This window comes from Stegodyphus dumicola, chromosome X1 (assembly GCF_044657685.1).
Source record: "Stegodyphus dumicola isolate Sdum_Otavi_A_Nest chromosome X1, ASM4465768v1".
NCBI lineage: Eukaryota > Metazoa > Arthropoda > Arachnida > Araneae > Eresidae > Stegodyphus > Stegodyphus dumicola.
Genome location: NC_140780.1, coordinates 32,995,019 through 33,020,268, shown reverse-complemented (window position 1 = coordinate 33,020,268; position 25,250 = coordinate 32,995,019). Strand labels below are relative to the sequence as shown.

Genomic DNA, 25,250 nt, shown 5'->3' with positions numbered 1-25,250 from the left:
AGTTCACTTACCGTGAACTCACCTACTTAGATCGTGATTGTGATGAAGTTATCCTCCCTGACCTGCGTTTCTTCTGCGTCTTTTAAGGCCCATTTACACTAGCGGAACTTTGAGCCTAAGAAATGCACGCGGAAGTTGCTAGCTTCACTAAATGGCCAAAATGTTACTCTTTTTTTTAAAAAACTGAAACTGAATATGTACACATTTAAATAAACAGCCTAACTTATAACATTATTCAAGAGTTTAAGAGTTAAATATTCCCTCATAATAAGAAAAAATTGCTGTTAAAAAGCTCTCAAACGAGCTTCAAATTCGCCTGCGTTTCTTAGGCTCAAAGTTCCGCTAGTGTAAATGGGCCTTTAGTCTTGATTTTGTTTTTATGGATGACAGCGCATAGGCACACAGGACTCATATTGCTAAGGAGCTCCAAGAAAATGAAGTTGTGAACAGAATGGATTGGCTAGCGTCCTTCTCGGGTTTAGATTCAGCTGGACAAATGCAGGATACTCTAGGGATACGCCTAGCGGCACGATCTTACTCTCCAGAGAACAATAGACAACTGAAACAGTTGTTTCTCAGAGAGTGGAAAATCTTACTCCAAGGACTATTACATAATCTAGTGATGAGTACCGACAAACTGGGCAACGCAACCATTGCATTTAGGGTAGGTGATGTCCATTACTAATGCTGTTTGCTTTGCACCTTTTTTCCCCTTGGCCAGTCAGTTTTCTTTCATGCTTCCCAATTGAATTTTAACGCAGTAATGGCCAAAATCAGAAAATTTGCTTAACTTTTGCACTCTAGTGTATGGTAACACAAATATCTTTGCAAAGCAGTAGGAACGTAAAGAAAAGGCAAATTTTTGACTTAGTTGCATTAGGAATTTTATGAAAATTCAAATATCTTTGCAAAGTAGAAATGTACAACCACTGTTCGAAAATATGAAATTGTTACTTTGCTGAATACAATTCCAAAATTCTATCAGTTTCATTTCTGTCTATCCACTTCTTTTTAAAATACCTAATTTTGCTTACGCAAATGCGTAATGATTTAAACATAAACTAGTGAATTCGATGTCTGTAACGTTAATTTAATTAATCAGAAATTAGTTACATAGCTGATACTAAAACATTAATCAAACTAGTTTATTAGTATTCCAATAGAGATCTATTTTCACTTACCAGTAAAACGATTTGCCTTGCTGATTTATTTTTTCCTCGTCCTGCATTAATGAAGAGTAATGCTACCGAACATGACATTCCAGTAATTATGCTGCAATAAATTTAACAATATTTTGAAGCAGAAAAGGACATAGTAATTATCACGGAAGAGAAAAGAATAATATTCAGTTTAAGTCGATGGAGAAGTGTATGTTATTCCGAGGCGAATAAGCTCCAGGAATGTCACAGCCAATAACGTACGAGAACGTCTTTTGGTTTGTTTACTCAAGTATGCTAACCTGTTTTCTTCTGTAGAAATTGTCTATTATTAATCCTAAAGTTAGGAAAGTGTCTGCTGATTTATCTAAACTCAACTCGTCTGAGGCGTGTTTTGTGAGATGGCTTCCGAACTAGAAGATCCTATTACTGATCAAGAAAAGGTTATTATTTTTAAACTGGGCATTTAGTTGTTCAATGATTTTATTTATTTTAAAATGCCGTTTAATTGTTGAGATATTTCAGATGTTTTGTACACTGATCCGTATGTCCAGTGCCAGACAGACAGGCAAAAGAGGAGCTGTATCCTGTTGAAGTATGGGATAAATATGCTTTTATCCACTGCAGAGTGATATGCATTTTATAAATTATTTCTGCTACAGATCAAGTATTTCATAGCGTAAAATTGTGTTTTAATATTTGCTGCGTAAAAGTGTATATTCACATACAATCGAAATTTAGTGCAAATGGTTGTTATTAACTCTTCAATATGTGGTTTTTAATCTGCTGAAGAAGATACTTTCTTTTAAATTTAGTTTCGGGAATTTTAAATTCACTCCCACTTGTACACTGATACTGAGTATCTGTGTAACTGTAGGTTAAAATTATTTTTATTTCTGTAAATGTGTATCTTCATATTTTTCGGTGATGTGAAGTATTACATAGCATGATATTTCTTTCAGACTGGTTAAGGCTTATTTGTCTAACTTTTTATGTTAAATCTAAATCGGTGAGGCACAGCTTTAGTATTAGTCCTTTTTGGCGAGAAATTTGTTTGGCAACATTTTGGAGCGATAAATGTAAAATTATGATAACTTTGGTAACCCTAAATACTGAGCTGGAAAACATGCCGCCATTTCTGTCCACGTAACTTTAACGAATTTGGTAGGTATCAGAGCTTTGATGGCAGGAGGGATAAATTGCATGTTTTTCTTAAAGTTACGTTTGTGTTAGGAAAGCACAACATTTAAAATATTTTTAAAAAAGCTAAAATTTTATAGTTAAAACTGATGCTTTTAATATTACATCACATGAGTCTTGACATTTTTTCATATGTTAGCTCTGCATATTATTATAAACTCCACCCCCCCCAAGAAAAAAAAAACACATTTTCAGTAGCATGAGGTAAACTCTTTGTGTTTCCTTTGCTAAGGAGATAAAATACATGATCTAAAAATACTTTTTTGCCTCATATTAGAATTATAGGGACGTGTAATTGCATGAATTCATAGGTTCAAATCAGGACCAAAATTATTGCTTTTATAACATTTTTATAATTTGACTGACTAAAAAAATATAATGTTGCTTAGATTATGGAATATATTGCTTATAATTTACAGTTCTCAAATTTTTTAAATCTTACAACCTAATAGCTGTATATGAATAACCTTCACTGAGTATTATTGCTTTTATTGATAGTATGTTGACATAACAGTCGACTTTTTATTTTAAATTTTATGCCAATTTTATACATTACTTAAACATTTTATCTAACAGAAATCTGAATTTTTTGTAATAAAAACTCTATAATAAAAGTAAGAGTACAATTTATATATAAAAATTTGCCTACATGGCAAGCACTTAAATACTGATTTCAATGTCTTTAAATGTTATTATTATAAAGTTTAGATATACTTTTATTCTCATATAAAGTTTAGATGTACAGAACAGAAGGCATACTTTGTGCTTACAACTCAGTCAACCACTTGTGGCAAGATAACTTATGATAACAATTAAGTTCAAATGTAAAATTTAAATTCAAATAAATCAATTTAATGCAAAGTTGGTTAAAAACTTAACCGGCATGGAATTCAACTATCAGCAATTACAATGCAAGACTGAAGACTACAAATCTTATCTTATCTAGCAACCTAGTAACGTGGCCTCGAAAGGCAAAACAGGGTTTGTTTTACAAACTAAAAACTTCATTTAGATTCTGGTGGGAAAATGGATGGAGGAAATTGATAGTAAAGATCCCAAGCATAAAATAACTCTGGTTACAAAATAAAGAATGTTACATTATACTTTGTGCTCTGATCAATTATTCACTACATGAAATAGTGTAATGCATTTTTGTTTGCATCATATACAAATTATTTATTTTATTTAAATGCTGTCCAAAACTGAACAGGATTTTGCAAACATATTGACCACATTTTTCGACCTATAGATGCAACACTTCTTCACTTCAGAAGTAAGATTTAGAATTAAGAAATAAGAAAATAAGAGAGAATTATGAATAGAAAATAAATATATATGCTGGCTAGCAGAAGAAGGATGCCTTCATAAAGTACTTTTTAAGAGAAACTGGCTCAGATTCACATTACATGTACGAAAAACCACAAAAACTCCCATATAGCCAGCCTGAACTACCACTGTTCAGTGGCTTATCACTCCAACACTAGTGGATTCCAATGACTGTTCGAATTTTTCACAGAAATCATCATTTATGATGATTGTTGTATTATTACCATTGGTGCAAAATTTACTCATTATGATAATTTAATTTTAGCTTTTAAATTATAAGCATAAATTACTTGTAATAAATTTAGGGATTAAAAAATACACACTTCTTAATATTTTTACCATTTACAAAATTTAATCATAAAAAGTATTTCTAATGCTGCTACAAAACTTGTTCATTATAATTTAATTTGATTCCCTTCACTTTGAAATATTTTTTTATTTTCTTTTAATAACAGAATCTAAGAAACTAAAGTACATATACTACTAGTTTGAAATGCATTTATGAACCTCTTGTAAATTTCATTATTCATAACATAAAAATTAACCTTTTGTAAATTTAAAATATTAGCTAAGTACTAATAGAATATAAATATTAACTAACTACTTAAAATATTAATGTTTAATACATTAATATTATATTTTGTAATTTAAAATATTAACCTTTTGTAAATTTCATTACTCATAACATAATCACTGCCACAAATTCATTTACGGTAGTGTTTCAAGAATTTATCATAGCAGTACTAGAAATGGTGAAAATTAGAGAAAGACTGTTTATTCTGATTAAGAGCTTATTTTTTAGGATTGTTATTTAGTCGATCCGGTTTTATTGACAATCCGCCATTTTTTTCCGATCTTCAAAGCCGGGTCTACATTGGCAACCGAAGTTTGTCGCCAAATCAAAAAATCGCCAAAAGGACCAATTCTAAAGCTCTTCCAATGGGGATTTAAATTTTTCATGATTTATACTGTTCTGGCATTGCAAATAGTAATGTCTTTAAAAAATGACTGTTATTTCATGATTTGCTGTAGAATTTCATATTTTCTTTCATTTTGTTATATAGATTCGAATTGCTTCAGATTTTATTTTGCACTCTCCTCCAGGTGAATTTAATGAAGTTTTTAACGGTAAGAATTTTTAATTATAATTTTAATACTTGAGGAAGAATTGTGCATTGTAATGCTGTAAACTGTGTTTAAAAATCTTCCAGTTGTGAAATCTTAAAATTAAAAATTATGTTGAACAAATCATCAAGTAGAATTACATCATTAATGAAATACTAAGTTGCACCTTTCTGCACTCCTAGCATGCAAGGTAGAAGTCTGAAAATTAGGAACTTTTAATATCCCTTCTCAAAATCCTCCTCTTCAAAATTGGAAGTCGAAACTGAGCTAAATCACACTGTCACCTGAATGGGGCTCAAAGCTGTTGCCAATGGCAGGCGTAATCTAGTGCTCCTTGCCACAAAGAATTTAGTGGGCTTGGGCTGACTATGTCAGACAAGCAAGCATAAGCAACAACATTGTTCATCATAATTTCAAATTAATTTTGGTTTTTAATTCCATTAATCAAATTTTATTAGTTATTCAATTTTTTAATATTTAGTATTTTTATATTTATTATAACACTAAATATTTTTAAACATTACCTATTTTCTATATTATACTCAAAAACACAATTTTGCATCCATTTTCTGTATTAATTTTTCAAAATTATTTCATTCATTTTTTAGATTTAGCTCATTCTTAAAACAATTATTAAATTCTTAAAGTAATTTAAAAAACTTTAAAGTAAAGGTTTTTTAAGGCAATAATTCAAAAATACAATTTTTAATAACCTAAGTGTAATTGTAACACATTTTTAAATTCCTTACCTATTTTATTAAACATAATTATGAAAAATTAATTTTTTATACTGTAAAATTTTAAACTTCATAAAACAGTGCAACATTTTTAAAGCTTTATATAATATGAAAAACAGCATTTGATATCTACATTTTCAATATAATAATAATGATTAGCAATTTCTATATGATTATTATAGTGTATAATTTTCTATCTTCACTAATTTATTTTACTCAAAGTACTTTATGTGAAATTTTAGATTCTATAGCACTATTTCAGTATTATTTTTTTGAAATGACTGTGATTCATTTCATTATAATTGAAGGAAAATTATTATGAAGCTGTTGGAGATTGTAATTTTGAGTTTTTCGATTGAGCATAATATTAACCACAAAGAGAGGAAGCAAAAATTAATTTATCACACACAAATTTAAGTGTATTCTTCAAAGAGGTTAACAACCTTCAAAGCAGAGGATATGCATAGTTGAAATGATTCCTTGACTGCACTCATTAAGGACTCATTAAACCACTTTTAGTAGAAGCACTTTGCTGGGTTAATTTTCAAAGCCATGCAGATGATTGGAAGATTTCCCCCTTCCCCCATTTCTTGGTTTTGAATAAATCAAGAGCTATGTTTCATATAGATCAGAGTTTCTTAAACTGGGGGGGGGTCACCAAAAATTTTAGCAGTTTTGATATTTCTTGAACTTATTATTATAATTTTACTAATACAAAATATTTTTACACAATGTATCTGGAAATAGATAAAGATAAGACAATACAAACATAGAAAAAAGCGTTCCGACACATTCTTTTTATAATATAAACATGTATTTTACTTGCTTTGCATGTGATGCTGTCATTTCGTCTGTTACTTATTTAAAATTTTCACATTGTTCTATGTCTTAAAATTAGAAATTAACGTTAATGACTTAAAATTGCAATAGTATATTACAGTATAAGTGAAAAAATTGAGAGTATTGGATTTGTGCAATTGTGCAATGCTTATGGGGACCACAAAATTTTTGTAAATATCATGGGGTTCTGGGGTTATAAAAAAAATCCTCAGTGATAAAAAGGGCATCATGACTGAAAAAAGTTTAAGAAACCCTGATATAGATGCAGAATAAAATAAAATTAGTAGTCATAGGAAATATTCATGCCTTGTTGTTATTTCAAAATGTTTACATTTTTGATAACTTTGTATTGAGAAAACAGCAGGTAGCACTTTGGCTAGTCCAAAGTGTAGAAAGCATGTGCATTGTGTTCAGGATGAAATCTTAATTCAGACTTAGTTTTGCTTCTCAGTGTGTTTTGATTGGATAATTAATACTACTGTAAAATTATTATTGGCTACTTGACATTTAGCTCCATGTACATCAATCAGTGTTATGTAAGAATTGTATGATACGGATTAGTTTCAAAATAACGCAGTGCAGGAAAAGATTACTGTTTTAGAGAGGAAATACCAAATTAAATATTTAGGGGCTGTTGCTAATTTAAATTATAATGTATGTTTTATATGTTTTTTATTTATTTATTTATTTATTGCACTTATGTGCAGATATATGTGAAATAAAAATATGTAAATCGAAATTATAACATAAATTAGCAATACCCAGTTAAGTGATTCTACAGCCCTTAAATTAATTTTTAAAATCAAAATGCAGCAAGAACAGTTAATTTATGTCCTAGTTCATAAACACAAAATGTAACTTTTTAAGAATCAGTCGGATTTACGTTAGACAAAAGTGCGGATGAGTGTGTTATGACATAAAGCTTGTTGATTTCATAATTGAAACTAAATTGTGCTGCTTGACAATGGTTTTATGGTTGATGGAATAAATACATAAGTACCCTATTTTAAAATGTAAATTTAAGAAAATATGATTATCTAACCAAAACTTATCAATGGTATGGGGCTTAAATCCACTTCAAAACTGACATTAGTGAATTAACCCTTTCAAGACTAGAAATGAAATCTTCCTTGGAACTTATTGTCCCGTTAGTCTCCAAAGGGTTAAATAAAATTGAAATGTGGATGTGTGTTTTGTAATAACAATTATTCAGGATGCTGAACTTAAAGGTGGTCAGATATGTAGTGAAACGAATGAATGATGTGTAGATGATGATTTTTGACATCTATGATGCACAACATGAATTTGATGAACCTTACAGAATTTGTGACTTCTATAAGGTTTCAGCCCAGATAGCATCAACTACAGGAGAAATGGAAAGTGATAACTCAGCCCATTATTAGCACCAAATTACCAAAGGTTTGGTTACCTTAGTGCTAAACTTAATAGGGAGCCATGTGTGTTAAAAAAAGTTTTAATACTATAGTGATTACCTTTTGCTGATATTGTAAATGAAGGACCGTAGATGCTTTCATTTGGCTTTGTCATCATCTTGATAGATGTAAGAAGTAAGGGGTTAAATGCTCTTCTCGTGAACCTTAAGGCATATAAGTGTACTTCATATTATCAAAGAGCTGCAGCATATACTATTTGAAATATGAAGCAGGTAAGAACACAGTTTTGATGAGTGAGTTTTATGTTCACTAATAATGCTGCAGGACTTTAGCAATATAAAGAAAATTACTTAGCATGTCTTTAAACCTATGCAGATTTCCAGAATCTGCTGGGTAGTAATAACTTCAATGATCTTTTAGCAATCACTTCCCTCAGACAATCTCTTCTAAATGATGCAAATATTTTTTGTGCAAATAAACATAGCTATTGATCATTACTTCTCATAAAACAACTGTCACAGAAGTCCAAAAAATCATCTGGAACTGTGAATGGTCATTAGAAAAGTTTTAATGGAGTTTACTGTTCTTCAATTTTTGAAACATCATTTACTTGCATTTATTTGTATTCATTAGTTTTATTTTAATGTTTCATTATTTTGTATAAATATAGGTAATATAGCAGCAGCTTCATTTTCTACCTTTTTTTAATTATTATTTTTAGGTTTATCATTATTAGTTCCTTTAACTCATTTTTTATAAACCAAATGTGATGACTATACTGTGAAGATTAAATGTGCAGTTTCTTGCTTTTTTTTTTTTTTTTTTTTTTTTTTAAGTTTATTAACTTTTGTTACACTTTTGTTTAAAATTTAAATTTGATTAAAAGTTGTGTTTATAAATAAATATATATATATATATATATATATATATTTTTTAGATGTCAGAGTTTTAATCAACAATGATTTTCTGCTTAAGGAAGGTGCTTCAGGGTGAGAGTTAAATTCCTGTTTTTTTATATTTTATCTCTCTCATATCATGTTTTTGCATGTTCATACTGTTGCATAAATTTAATAATGTTACTTGGGTAACAACGTGGTATTAAATACAGACATGACATATGAGGTCTGCATAAAAGGTATGATGACTGAGCTTAATACTGGTGATGGTGCTCAGGTACCAATCAAAGCTTGAACCCCCCCCCCAAAAAAATCAATGGTATGGGGCTTAAATCCACTTTTGCTATGTGGTGAGATGTTTAATTTCAACACCATAGACCATGGTTCGAACCCCAGGATTGCATACCAGCTTCAAAGACACTGATGCAGCAGTAGCATAGTTACCACTCTACTGTGAAATGGCACTGTTAGACAGTAGCAGCAACACAAACTAATGCAGAGAAACCTTATATTGCTGTCTTGAACATGACAAAGACATGCACTTCTGCACACATGGGAGAAAAACATCACTTGTGCTAGCATACTGTCCAGCGGACCCCACAGTGCAGCAAAGAATGTAAACAGACATGCACATAAATTGGGCTCAATTGCAATGATCAGTCATATCTTTTACTATTTCATTACAAATGCTGCAAGGGATAGAGTTACCATGTGACCAGACTGAGCTTATACTGGAAGACAGATATAAAATACAAGCAACAGTGGCTAAAGTGAAATTGGCTTTAATGCCTTAGTGGTATGATGTTTGGTTTTTCTACTGTAGATTTCAGTTCAGTCCTCAAAGTATTTACCACCTTCAAGTTCACCACCGAAGCAGTGGTGACGTAGTACCACTTGACAGTGCCAGGTCCCCTCTCTCTGGATCATTCTAGCACTGATAGAATGGATAAAGCTGGGAAATTAGCATTCCATTCATACTTTAGTTTCTGGTGACTAAATAGGTTGGTTGCATTGGGTTTTTCATATGTATAATATAAATGTTAGCTAATTTTCCTTAGAAAGCCTCCCTGTCAAAAAGTATCCATCACTGCTGACTAGCAGCATGACATGCTTTGATAACCTAATTAGGGGAAGCTCTGGAAGATTGATTGATCATAACTGAGTAAGCATTGAAACCTTTGGTGCTCATTCCAAATGTCCTCAACAAAGTTCATGAATCTTATAGCTGTGATTTGCAAATAGTGTTATGGCCTCTGTGTACATTCTGTAACGCTTTTCTATGATTATTTAATATTTCTATGATAGCCATTGCATTGTTTTATTTTAACCTATAAAAAGTATCAGGACTTCAAAATTTTCAGATGAAATCTTTTATAAAGGAAGAAATTGGGCTGATTTCACAGTTTTTTGCAGCTTAAACATTTAATCTCCTATGAGGGGTGACTACTTTTATGGTGCTTACTACATGTAAGCACTGTGATCTTGGGCCATAGTGTGAATACATCGTGGCCTGTATAAAGAGCATCATTTAGAGATGGTAACAACTTAATATCATTTGATGAGATTCAGAACTTTTTCTAATGCTCAGTTTGAAGTATTGTGTTTTCTATTTTTTATTTGAAATGTTTAAATCTAGATTTTTATATAACGCGTGATTGAAATCTGATTAAAAAAAAAAAAAGTGGGATACATTGTGTGATTCGTAAATTGATCATGTTTTGAATTTAGAACATGCAGGCATTAATTTTGCATGAAGTAAATTTTTTTTTTCTGTTTTATCTAAATTAAATATTAGCACACTGCAAAGCTGCTATATATATATATATATGTAAGATAAAAATGTATGAATCAGAATTATAACTATAAACATTAATTCTTCCTCTCTATTCTAAAATCGTAATAACTTATCTGCATTGCGTCATTCAAATTAATCATGCGATCTTACGTAACCGTTAATACCAGATGCCTCTTGACGACCAATCACCGAATTGTAAACCAAAACTTTTCTCTTCGCGTGCTTCCATCTTTCATAACGACGCACTTCAGCTTTTGCTCTCTACTTTGTTAAGATGTAATTTCGCTGGCTTGCTTTCTATCCCAACAATATCAAAAATGTAAATCTTCTGTGGAAAGGCACGACTATTTTGCCAAGTGATTGTGGCCACAAATATCAATTGGAAATAAAAATGGAATTAAAATTGCCTTGACTGCCAAGTTCTTTAAATACTACGCAATCAAAATTCTTCTTCAATATGGATCTAAGCATGCATCTACAGTGTTCCGTCTTTTCCTTTGCTTTTATTATGACATATATATATAATTAACAGGTAGCTTGGGGAATTTTGATAGTATTGTCTGTTGTATATTTACTTAGTAAGGTAAATAAAAAATGGATGTCTAGCAGAAATAATGAATGCCCAGCATTAAAATTTTTTTTGTGTTGATCTATTTTGATCCATTGATCTATTTTGAATGATTTGTAGGCCTACTTTTATTGGTATCAATGATTTTGGTTAAAGATCTCAGAATGCAGAAGCTGGTAAATGTTAAAAGAAGTTTATTAAGAAGAAACATAATAGAATATTTAATGATTATCAAATTGTTTAAATGTTACTAAATGTTCTTCATAATTATTATTCATTATGTGAAAGTTGTGTATTAAATCCCCCCCCTAATTTCAGTAAACAAATTACTGCCAGAATGTGGAATGGCTTAATTCTGCCTCATTTTACAGTACATAACATCATCTGCATTCTGTAAAGTCAATTACTTTTTGTATTTTACGCTTGTCTATAATGTGAACAACAAAGTCAGCCCACTCATGAGCATTGAAGAAAAAATTCCTTTTTATGAGTAGGTCTTCAGTTGTGTGTATTTTGACAGAAATTCTAAACCTGAGCTTAATTTGTTTATGACCATTTCATGAATTATGATCTGAGTGTGTTCATGGCCACTAAAGAAATAATGGAATATGACCAGCTGAGTTAGTTTTACTGAATGTTGTGTGATTACAGTAAATGCCAAACCAGTTACTATCTTGGATATCTGGTTAAGAAAAAAGGTAGTTTGATGTTTCAGTTGTGGTAAGCTGAGAGAAATATTTTTGTCTTTGAAGAAGACAGAATTTAAATGAAGCATTCAAGTCTTATATTAAGCAGTTTTGGCCCTTGAATATAAGGAAAAATACTTTTATGCTGGGAAAGATGTTGAAATTAACATGTGTTAGGTATACATAATTATTGAAACTGTGTGTACTAGATTATAATTGAGTTTTTTTTAGTTATTATTATTGTAATTGAGATTTAGTAGTAGTAGTAGTATTCTTTATTGAACTTTTAATAGCTAAATTACACAAAAACAGCTTGGAATCACAGTTTTTGCCTGAAAATATGTGATCAGTGATTTGTAAGATCATTGAAATTCTTTAATGAATTTTTTTAATGAAAAATTTATTATTAGGCAGTTGTTAAATAGGTTAGGATTTTTGCAGGACTAACCTAGTTAGAAAGTTGCTAACTTTAAATGTGTATATGTTTATATTATGTATATATTTATTAGAAATATTTGAGTGTAAAATGAAGCATTATTAATTAAAAAATTAATGTTACTCTAATTTTTGTATTTATAATCAATTTTCTGTAGTTTTGTATAATGTGCATGTCACAACAAATCAAAAATTTTATTGTATATTTTATTGAGATTGGAATTTTTACACTTCATATTTGCACTAACACTTCATATTTGCGCTTGTATATATGTTTATTATTATATATATATATATATTTTTTTTTTACTTTTTCAGAGCATTTGCACAGTATAATAAAGACCAACTAACACCTGTTAAGATTGATGGTTCTAATTTTCTTGTAAGTTTGTGGGTATATTTTATGCGGTACTTAAGTATTAACGCAACCAGGCCAAAATTTGTGTAAATTGCCAAATTTGGCGACCCTACTTACGGCAACCCTACGTGTTATACATAGTTTTGTAAAAAGAGCATGTGGAGATTCACAAAATTTTCCTGCATTTTCGTGCAGATTTTTGTAATTTATGAGAAAATAGCAGTGTACATGGATAAAGTCAAGAGCCATTTTTGTGCAATTCTGGGATGTTTTTTTAAGTAAAAATATGTCGACGTGTACATGGTTATGGCGAATACGGTTTTCAATCAGTGCTAAAAGCAATAGCCAAAAGATTTCTGCCGAAAAAATAATTCTGCAACTTATTCAAATTCGAAACCGGAAGGGTTTAATTGCTATTTTATATTTTAAAACAAAATAATATAAAAAACTGTATTAAAAATTATCTGTAATTAATAAATGTACATTTTCTTTCTATTCATATTTTTTTACTTAAACTTACAAATAGCGCCAACCTGGTTGCGATAATACGTAAGTACCTTTTATGCTTTAATATAAATTCCATTCTTAATTTGTAAACTCTGAATTCTTATTTTTTCATGCAGTTCAATACCAATAAAAAAAAGGGTAAAATATTTTCTGCTAATAATAATTGTCTGGCTTGCAAGAGTATCCAAAATTGTCTTCAACATACGTAAATATCATAAGTTTATAATGTCAATATGATTTCAAATAAAATAATTGCAAGAATGCTTTCAAATTGCTGTGCAAACTATTACTCAGTTTCTGTTAAAGTATTAAGTAATGCTCAACTATTTTAACTTTAAATTCGTGTTTCATTGATCAATTCGTAATTTAAAAAATAATTAAAAATTTTTTGTGTTTCTGCTGTTATAAAATGCCTGTAAAACCTCTCTCACACTAGTGTCACACTCTGCAGTAGTCATGTTCTTTTAGGATACCTTCTCCACAAGATGACCAAAGTTATCTACAATGTTAGGTTATCATCTTAGGGAGGTTTGAGTATATTAGATTATATGAGCAAACATATTTTTATGGGTATAGAAATAATGTACTAATTTTTTAAAAAAATCCGAATTACATAGAAAAGGTTTTTAAAAAAAGTGTTATTGAAAAGTAAATCTTTCTGCTGTAAGGCTTTGTTGTATTTATGTTCTGTATGCATGAGAATCAGTTTAAGATGTGTATTGATGCTACATAGCATGCAACATATGTCACCGTAACTAAGAGGAATATATCAGAATATCAACTAAAGATTATTTTCAGAATATTTGCTCCAAATAACTCCTTTTGAACAAAACATTACATTGTCTCATGTGTAAAGTATCCCTGGTTGTAATGATTTTAAGAATGTTCATATTAGGGACTTTAAAATTTTTAAATGTCAGAAGATGGGAATTGTATCAAGTTGAAATGGCAATATGTATATGTAGCATTAAAATGTGTGAAATTTACTACTAAAAATTTTTGTTTTTGTAGAGGGTTCTGGCCAGTTACCCGCTTATGATAATCCAGATTATTAATAAATGTGTTAAAATGTAAATTATTGTATGTTCCTTTAATTTGTGGTCTTTCAGGTCCACCTTCCATACATTATCTCTAGTTAGCCATGAGGTTATACATAAAGAAACTAGGTTGATTAAATTACATTTTTAATGTAAGAATTAATTGTGGATTATAGCAGTTATCATTGTATTAGCTGGTGTCAAAAAATTATTGAGTGTTTGAAATGTTAATTAATGTGAACTTAGAACAATCAGTCAGAATTAATATGAGATTTAAAAATAGAAATTGATACATTTTTTTATTGATCTTGTGTTTGATTTTTATGAGTTAAGAATTCCTCTCAAGTATCTTGAGATGTATTGTTGCATTTCAATGAAAATGAGCTTAAGGTTAAACTGAGTGTAATTGTCTTTAGTATGGAATACTTTGTGTATTGATATTTTATTGGCATAGAGGTGCCACACCTTTATGCAAGTCAACCACTATTAAAAAAGACAGAAATCTTCAGAGTGGTGCTGTGGCATAAGGGAGTGTGCACAAATTTTTTGTGATGTGTCAAAAAGTTTTTTTTTAATTGGCTTTCTCTCCTTTTGACCAGCAGTGAGAAGTATATACCACACATTTGAAGGATGAATATCAATACCAGTTGACAGTAGATCTCTGTTAATATCTTTGCTGTGTTTTGTTGGATTAATAATGCTACTACTAAGCAGGAATTGGTCAAATTTTGGAGTTGTTTTCCTTTTTCTTCCACATGTTCTTTCTGGGGAAAATGATCCAATTTGTATCTCCTCAGAGTTTGAGAAACTCTCAGTTTTCAAATACTGACCATGAAAGCAGTATTTTTTACAGTCATGGATATGTGACTGTTAAGTGTTATATCTTTTCTCAAGTGAAACTTAACTCATCACTTGTTTGCTGTGATAATCTTTGCTCTCTTTTCTAGGCATTATATCCATTTTTGGTACACTGAAAGGAACAAATGATAACTGTACCTATAAAATATGCAAAATTAGCATCCTCTTTTAATAGAAACAAGCTTTAAAAATGGTGCATTTATCCTAATTTATTATATAAACCGATTCTAAGACATTAACCCTTTGGTGCAGACATAGAGATGACATTAACCCTTTGATGCAGACATGCAGATGACATTAACCCTTTGATGTGCTGTGATCGTGCCCTGAAACCACCAATTTTTGAATTCCCCCCCCCACTTCTTTTTGAAATTTCTGAGTGAAAACCAATTGTTGTCATAAATAACACAAAATCACTGTAGAACCATACATTTTTTAGGTTTTAGTACTTCAAATCTTTTAATTGAATACTTTTAAAAGTCGTTTTCAATGAGACAAAACAACTTCCTTTTATTAATACAAATAACTAAATTTCAGAAGTTATTTATCTCACATCATTATTTCAATCATAAACAATAAAAATATAGCAATAATCAAACTGCATATATAAGCAACTTGTGTATGTTTATGTCATTTGCATTGTGGTTTCAGGTCACAACCACTAAGCCACTAGAGCATTGCTCAAAATCCTCTAAAGACTCAGTGGTCATGCCCTGAAACCACTACTCTTGACAGTGGTGTTTGCTGCTTTCAAATAGGAATGTTTATTTTTACCCAGATATAGATAAGTGGATTTCAAACCACAGAGTTATTTTATTACTAAACAGTGCATGCATCTGCACAGTGAAAATGTCTTTCATTTCCAGAGATTTTACTCTGAGCTCAACATGCTTTCTTCCTATGCTAGTGTTGTGATTCTATAAATTATTTTGTGTGGTTTAAATATAATGTTAAATTAAAAATAGAAATCACGAAAGTTTTATTTAAATTTAAAATATTTTGTAAATATTTTGGGACGAAATACAAATGGGAAATGAAAGATCCTTACCAAAACCAAAAAGACCATCCTTCCCTATTAAAAACACAAACTTCATGTGCCAGACGAAAAGAGACTAAAGAATGCTGGGCATAGGCCTGTAAAATGCAAATCCTGACGGTGTACATTTTGTAGCACAAAGGAGAAACATCGTAGAAAAAGATACATTTGCGAAACGTGTAATGTGGGTCTATGCATGTATCAGAAAAACAAAACATGCTTTGAACAGTATCACACTAAAAATTTGTTCTTTGACATTTAAAAAAAAAAAAAGTTTTTTTTTAATCCTTGCTGTATCAAGTTCTTATTTATCCAAACGTCCTTATTATGTATGTTCTTATATTTTCACTGCTATAGAAAAATTACGTAAATGTTTATTTTTGCATTTTTTCTGACGATTTACTTTGTGAAAAAAATTACATATAATGCAGTTCTTAAATACACTTTTTCTAAATTAGCAAATTTCTTCATTTATTGGAAATGCACGCAGAAAAAGGCAAGTTTTCCCCCTCTACTTACCTCATTAAGATTCAAAGACGTAGACACACTTTGGTTTCACAGTGCGACCACCACCCACAGATCAACGGGCAAGAGTAGATTTCTTTTAATTCATATATGATTTGTGTCTAGGACCATAATATGTGATTCCTTGAGTTATTTAGTTAAAACATTATAAAAAGAAATATCGTGTGCATCAAAGCATTAAGGCAGATAAAACTTTGGGCGGCCTGCTAGTGCCAGCTGACAACGAACTTAAAAATACTATGAAAAAATAGCTTTGTTCCAAATAATTTGCACTTTGTAGTACCTAAGTAAGTACCTGCATAGTTTTCATTATAATATATAGTGAAATTCATTATAATGTATAGTGAAAAATTGTAGAGAAATATCCTTCCCCCCTTCTAAAATTAGTGTCATGGATTCTGTGTATTAAAATTTATAGTTTAATTTTTTAATTTAAAGTCTATGCATGTATCAGAATTTTTTTTGCATCAAAGTAGTGATTGTATTTTGTATATTCAGATATTTTTTTCATTTCACTAGTATGATATTAAAGAAAAATAGGTGTTAAATTAATGTATCTTTGTAATGTTAAAAATATTCATTTTACTGGAGATCACCTACTTGCATGTTTCTAAATCCTGAATATTTAAATTTGATGCTTGACTACTACTGTTAAAACCAAATGTGGATATTATCTTATTTGGAGTAATTTTTTATTGAAATTATATTAATGCCGTGCCTGTACATGCACAACCACAATTTTTTGAAGTAATGCCATTATGATATTATTTGAAGTAATTCAACTCTGAAGACTGGTGCAAACTTGTGCAAAAGTCACTTGAATCGCACACGAAACCCCAGATGGGACATGCATAAGTTATGATGAAATATAACATGGTTCTATACACGAATATTTTATTTTCAGTAGAAAGAACAGAATTTCAGGCAATTAAGGTATTGAGTAAAGCTTTAGTACCCTAAAACTTATTAAAAATATATTTGACATGTTGTGGGCCCATGTAAGTCTTTGGTCTAAAATGACACCATTATATTTTACTTGCTTAGCCCATGGAATGCTAGTATTGTACATCTTGAGGTTGATATGTAGATCCACATTTCTTTTGTTGGTGAAGAAAACCGCTTCCAATTTATTGACATTAGTTTTTATTATCTATTTAACCATCCAGGACTTAAGATCAAACTCTGAAATGATTTTCATGTGTAGGTAACTTTTCACTACTTAATGAAATGAGAAATAATTTAGTATATGAGCAATTTGATATATTGAAGCATGATTGAAAGGGATTTAAACATTAAAATAATGTGCAATGTAAATTTCATAATATTGATTTGTGAGTATTATGACACTGAAACTTGAAATCGGATAGTAAAATAAGCTGCAGTTTGGTTATTTTTAAAATATTTCATATTATTTTCATTCAAATTTTATTCATGTTATTTTTATTCTTACTGTAGGCTTTGATTACTGATTACAATGATTTAGGAGGAGGACGTTTCTATGATCCTCGCAGCCAACAGTCTTTCAAATATGACCATTTAAGAAAAGAAGCTTTTGAATTTAAACTGTGGGAACCTGACAGAGCTACTGAAGTTTGGAGGAGAGCAGTGGAAGAAGCTTGTACATTATACACCCAGGATCACTATAGACATGGCACATGTTGTGTATTTAGTAGTAGTCAAGATCGAAACATTACAATAACTGCTTGTATTGAAGATCATCAGTTTCAGCCAAAAAATTTTTGGTTAGCATTCGTTTTTTGAGTAATATATTTAATTTTTCTTTTGTGTGGAAAGTTTTTATGTAATTTCAAGCGTGTAAAGAAAACTCTCTTTATATCTATTTGAAATTGGAATTACAAGGAGTTAAAAATTTTAGGAATGGACGCTGGCGTTCTATATGGTCTGTAACATTCACTCCCGATTCACCTACAGCTGAATTAGAAGGAATAGTTAAAGTTCAGGTATTGTAATTATTAACTTATATATATGTGCATATATTCTAAGATTTATCAAAAGAATCTGAGTTTTTGATATGTGCTTAATTGTGCATTTTGCTAATGCTAATAAACTCATTGTTCTAAAAAATGCTATGGTAGATTTTTTTTTAATATTTAATGTCTGCATTTTTGAGTTTTCTGTTTAAAAGTTATTTCCTAACTGGAAACAGTGAAAAATTCTAGAGAATAATCTTATAGTAGTTTTGAGGAATAATTACAAACATTTTAAAGTTATTTTCTCAGAAAATTAAAAGCATTTAGTTGAACATTTGTAAACAGTCTCTGCACATTGATGATCATTCTTAAGTAAAATGCCATTGAGTAGTACTTGTATTTATTGTTGTATTCACAGTGAGTAACTAAATCAGTAAATTTTTATCAGGCCTGTGTAAGCCTTGAAAGACTTGAATTGTTTTAATGGCTTAACAGGAAAATGTTTTAAGTTGAAAACAAAATTTATCCACGTTAGCTATCACTGAATATGAGGGTAATACAATATAGATGATTGTTTGGCAATGTCTGACTGACTATAGTGCAGAGTGTCTGTTCATATTTGTGCAATAAAATCCATTCTGTTGCCAAATTACACTAAGGTTAGTTACCTACCTGATTTCCAAGATGTTTGAAAAGACTGTGTACTTTTCTCACAGCCAGCTTGTCATGTACATTTCAAGATTTCTGATTGATTGAATGGGCAACATGCATGGCTGTGTTAAATAGTTATTGCAAAACAGGTCTGAAATAGGAATTTTGATTCTTACATTCTCCCATTTTTTCTGTGAAAGATTGATTTATGTAGAGGTATGATAAATCCTATTTTTTCTAAGATCTAAAGTCGGAAAGCCTTTTGAAATCGATTATGAAGGAGAAAAAAGTATTTTCTTAAAAAGGTATTAAGTAAAGCAAAGTTCAGAATAGAGTTCTTAAAAGTGCACCTGTATTAAAAAGATAAACTTAAATTAAAAAATTTTTGAGGTTATTTCAGTAATTTGACAAAACATTTGAGTTAAAAGTCAAGTTTTGTACATTTTTTGAGAATATTTATAAATAAAAAAAGTATAGAGGACATAAGATTATTTCAAGAGGTAACTAAGATAAATACCAAACTTGGAATGTGTATTAAATTTAAGAATATGACACTCAAGACTGCCGGAAATGATAAATGTGATCCAGAACCACTGAAATTGCAGCCATGGCACTCATTCTAAATTAATGTTGGATGTCAGTATAAAGAATCTTTCAAAAGTTTTGAGTTAAATGTTTAACAGTTTCCTAGGTATTAGTGTGAAAGACCTAAATGAGCAGAAACATGAAGATTCGAGTTCTTGAATCTTTTTTCTGAGTGCAAATCAAAGGATAAGAAATGGAGAGAAAACAACTAATTCATTCTTATTAAAAAAATTATAGTTTTATTATAGCACTGTACTAAAATACAAATACAATACGTGAAATACATATTGTACATAAATGAAAATTTACCAAATTTCTTTCTTTTGTCAGGTATCTGCTTGGATCTCATTGATGACCACCAGGTCTTACATCAGTCAGTTTAATAGCATCTTTATTTTTCCATTTCATAAACATTATTCTTGACATACGGTATGACAGTAGTGCCAAGTCATGGATATGCATATTATCTTCATATTTTTCAACAGTGTCTTTTTCACCTTTGTGGTAATCATAGCCATTTTTTTCATTGCTTGATGCTTCTCATTAACTTTCTTAAAATGCATTGACTCTCATAGGCAGTTACAACATTGCCTCTAAAGAGGTAAACAAGGGTAAAGCATTGCAGTTGTGACTTATTTACTAGGGTTGTATTTCAAACAAATATTGTATAGCAAAAAAAAAAATTTCTGCATCCAAAGAGGATGTACACTGTGCAAAGAAAGGGGGGACAGTTCTATATCTCCCATTCTACTGTGCTGATTGGCAAAATTCAAATTGAGTTTTTTTTTTTTTTTTTTTTTTTTTTTTGTGTCGAAAGTGCGATTTAGGATATATATTAGATTTCTATATAGCATAGTTCTAATATAGGTGTTTTGACACAAAATCATAATTTTAACAAAGTGTATAAACCGCATTTGTTGTTATTATCGCTTATAACAAATATGCCAAATTTCAAAGCACGTCAGTATGTAAATTCATGTATATTTTAGAAAATTTTGAATCAAAATTTTTTTGCAGGTGTGCCTAGAAATTCATCTACTTTTTAAGATGAAGTTAAATATTTTATAGGTTATAATTCAAAATGTTTTTTGAAAAATTTTTAAAAATTATTTTAAAATAAATCATTAAAATATGAGCCAATGTTATTTGGAATGAACCTAAATTTCAAAATGTGAAAGGAAGAATAAAATAAGTTTAATAAAAAAAGAGGTATTAACAAATACATAACCAAACTCAATTAACATTGAGGAGCCAAAATTTTGAGAGCTATTTTTTTACAAACTACTGCAATTTTTTACGAAACTTGGCAGTTTGGCATAATATGAGTCGTAGAATTGAAGTACGGAAAAAAATTGCTATGTCATTTCAGAAAAAGTCTGATTTTGTGTCAAAATACTTATATTCGAACAGTGGGTACTTTTCTTTTTTGCCGGCGCAGGCTATAAAATCGCCAGTAATGGTACAACTGATGCCAAACTGAATATCCTTGCTGGTAACCTTTTACACCTCATTTTTAAAACAATTCGCAGCTATTTCTTATCATATTGATTATTTCCTTCATTACTGGCATACACATAGAATTTTTACCAGATAGTTCAATTTTATGCCCTAAGGACATTCACGGTAATTAAATCAATTAGGATGCAATTACACCACTCACTCGAAGGCGAAAATATAGAAAAGTAAGTTAAGGGGGTTAATTCATCAATTCTAATGAGAATGCACTAGCGAAGTAAAGCACTGCGGTTTTACATAATTTCTGGGTAAGCTATTCATACGAATTGAAATAATTCTTGCATTTAAACTTGTATTCCGAATTAAGATTTAACTTAAAATTAATGTTGATAATTAATGAGAGAATTAGATTTCTGTAGCATAGTTTACGTGAGATGAGATCACTTGGGATCACGTGATATGAACCAGCAAATCAGGATGTTGAACCATGAAAGCATAGTAAATTCTTAAAATAGTGCCTCTTTACAAATTTATTGTCTTTATACAAAACTTTAAATGATATTAAAATGTTTATGCCTTCCAAATAAACAATTCTTAGAACTAACATTTCTTAACATTTTTTATGTGTATATTGTATGCCAATAAAGTCTGCTTGGCGAGATTTGCGGCAGCGAAACGGAAAAGTGCCGAACAATGCTATATATAACTTAAAAATTTTAAACTAAAATTTTAGAAATTAATATATCTAAAATTTTAGTACATGTCTATGAATAATAAAGAAATATGTTTACAGAATTATAGACATTAGTAGTTTGCGACCAGTTTGAGTAGAGTGATTTGGAGGCCAAAGAAATTTACATTCTCATATAAAGCTTCAGAAAAGGTGACCCACCGGTGGTATATGTGAACGAATAATTGCTGTTTGGATCATAAGGCCTCTAAAACAAACCTATCATGATCCACCGATGCATCATGCAACAGTTAATGTGATATTTATTATCCTTTCTAGGGTTATTTTTTTCTATGTGTACCCTTTCAGTTTTAGCAGATCTGATGCAAAGTTATCAAATACGCTAGCAGACTGAAGAAACTAAACTCTCGCAGGCAATTGTTTATGGCATACAACAAACAGGGCAAAAGCTTGAATTGTGTCATTCTAGCCTCATAAATGTTGTCAGATTAGAGTCACCTCAACTGTAATTATATTTCCCCAAATTCATTAGAAATGGTTACAAAAAATACTCTGATAAAACTCTGCAGACACTTACTGTTATTAGTGTATATAATTTATTATTATAGGTTCATTATTATGAAGATGGGAATGTGCAGCTGGTGAGTTCAAAAGAAGTGAAGGAAACTCTTTCAATTACAGTAAGTCTTAAAATGCACTCATTTTTAGCTATTTGGAAACTGAAAAATAAATGAAAATACACTATATGTCTTGAAATAAATTATTTTTTCAGAATTAAATTGTAGCAAAATGTAATATTCATGTAAAATATTGCCTGTGGCAGTTAAATCTATTATCACCTCAGTAACATTTTTATTGTCTTATTTATTGATCAAATTCATATCTAAAAAACTTTTAAGAGGTTAAGTTATTTGACAGGTACCAAAAGAATGAATTAAACTGCTTTAAATAGAAAGGTATCTTTGTTCAGTAGTCCTATAAAGATAAAAGTATCAAAATGAATTAGGCTGCTATACTTTTGTGTACAGTGAAGGCTTCTCTTTTAATTGGTATCAGTAAGAAACATCATTGAGAAAGTTGAAATGTGCATTAATTCAGTATTTGATTGCTATTCTTATATAAAAAAAAGTTATAATGTATAGCTAAATCTTTGAAGCATATAATTGAAATATCCTTTAGTATACATGAATTGATTTTTACTTCTTTGCTCATTTTTGTAGCTTACTCTATGTTTCTGTCTGTCTCTTCCTTTGTAGACTGAACAACAGACTGCTATTGAATTCATGCAGATAGTAGAAGAAGCTGAAACAGAGTATCAGGTATGTATAACTCTAATAAAATTTCTAAAATGTTTGGTACAATCTAAAAAAGATATATTAAATGTAAACATAAAAGTTTTATTTAAGTAGAAATTTACGTAGTTAGTAAAATAAATATAGTAAGTTTTATTTAAGTAGAAATTTACGTAGTTAGTAAAATAAATATAGTAGATTAGACAGTAGGTCTTCAATTTCTTCTAAGTATTTCTGTGTAAAGAATTTCGAAAGCATATGAAAATGCCAGACAAAGAAAGGAAGCTGAAGAATTTTGCAAATATCTGAAAATGCCTGGCAGGTTTGTGTTAAATGTGATTTATTCCATTGTTTTCATTATGTTGCACTGGTATTCTATGTGTACCATTATATGATTTTATTGTATTAATATTGACATTAATGTGTCTTGATCTTTTTTAGAAAATTTAAGAAATTCAGAAATTTAGAAAATTTTTACTATTTAATTTGTTCTCCCCTTCCCCAGGTACTGATGTTATCAAACATGTTAGCTGTCTGGCTACTGTATAAAAGTTTAAATTTGAAATGTTGTGTGTAAATAGATAAATTATTATTGACTAATATCATAAAAATATTTTTTATCTAAAAACTGATATAAATGGTCTAATGTTTAAGGTTAATCAGATTAAAAGTTACCAATAAGTAATACATGAATGTGAGCATTTATTCATATTCTGCCAAGGAAATAAGGCTTCTCAACCATTTGTTTGAATAGCACGTTTGATTTGTGTTGTGCAAAGTTTTTATATTTTCTGATAGTGTAAAAGGTTAAATTTGGAATGCTACATGTGAATAGGTAATTTATTACTATTCTGACTAATATATAAATATTTTTTAAATCTTGAAGACTGGCATTAATGGTATAATGGGTACTTGCATATTATCTCATAAGCCGAAAAAGCAGACCTTGAAAGTTAGTGGTGCCAAAATTGTGGCAGTTATTCTTGCAGAATTTTAAAGGAACTTATGCATATTTATTTGATAAACAGTCATTATTCAATCCACTTTGTTTTTGTGCTTCGTAAGAAAGGCTTTCAACGACTTATTAAACGTTCAACTAATCTGTTAGGTGCTCCAGTTTTACCAGAAGCTCTGTTTTGAATGCTGCGAGTACAAACTTCCCATAGGTAACAGTTCCAGTCTGTTTACTGTTTTGTTGGCCGTGTTCAGCTGACCATATGATGTCCATTAATTCGTACATTTTCAATGAGACACTATCATAGCTTTGAAAATAATTCACAGCTTGGTGTTCTGTAGAAGATGGTTTCAGATTTTAATCTTCTTTAAATCCAAGGACAAAATATAGCAATAAAAGTTCATTTGTACCCTTGTTCATAAAAACAAAATGTGGCTCATCAAAAACCAGTCACAAAGATCTTATGAGTGTGTTGTTATGTCTCGCCTATCCATAATTGGTGCTAAATCACATTGCTTGTCAAGAGTTTCTCAGTCAGTGGGATAATATGCAAGTACCATCTTAAATGTTTGAGGTTAATCTAATTGAAATTTACCAAAACGTAATGCATGAATGGGAACATTTGTTCATATTGTGATAAATTGAAGCATATTACTGAATCATTTGTTTGCTTTGTGTAATCCAAAGTTTTTATATTTTCTGTTAAAATTGTGTGGCCTTTTTCTTTCCTTTTCTAGATGGCAATATCTGAAAATTATCAAACTATGTCTGACACAACCTTTAAAGCTTTACGACGTTTATTGCCTGTCACTCGGACCAAGATTGATTGGGCGAAAATTCTTAGCTATAAAATTGGTACAGAACTTAAGCATCATTGACATTAGTATTCAACTTCTTGGAAGTCCACTGTTGAAAAATTATATAATAGAATTTGTACAGTTGGAAAATGTTCCTTTTAAATAGTTTAAACAAGTTAAAATCATGTTTTGTAATGTGTTATATAAAATCAATTCTATATGTTACAAAATCAATTGTATAATCATTTTATTTAATCATTGTGCCTAGAATTGCTTATTAAATTATATAGGGAAATCAAAGATTTTTGTATGGATATTTTATGCTTTTGTACTCATCATTTAATAACATTTATTTTGTTGATTAGATTTATATTTTCTTTTAATTTTTCAATAAACTTGAGCTTCTTGTTTAA

At 30.0% G+C, this 25,250-nt stretch overlaps 1 protein-coding gene across 1 annotated transcript; it reads left to right on the top strand.

Moving 5' to 3' along the window:
• The first annotated feature begins 1,468 nt into the window (after positions 1-1,468).
• On the top strand, positions 1,469-25,250 carry cpa (F-actin-capping protein subunit alpha). Its single transcript, XM_085808468.1, has 9 exons — positions 1,469-1,600; positions 4,748-4,811; positions 8,717-8,768; positions 12,478-12,541; positions 17,936-18,222; positions 18,357-18,441; positions 22,402-22,473; positions 23,050-23,112; positions 24,778-25,250. Exons 1-9 carry the CDS (start codon positions 1,559-1,561, stop codon positions 24,916-24,918), a joined length of 870 nt encoding a protein of 289 aa, XP_085664594.1. The 5' UTR covers positions 1,469-1,558; the 3' UTR covers positions 24,919-25,250.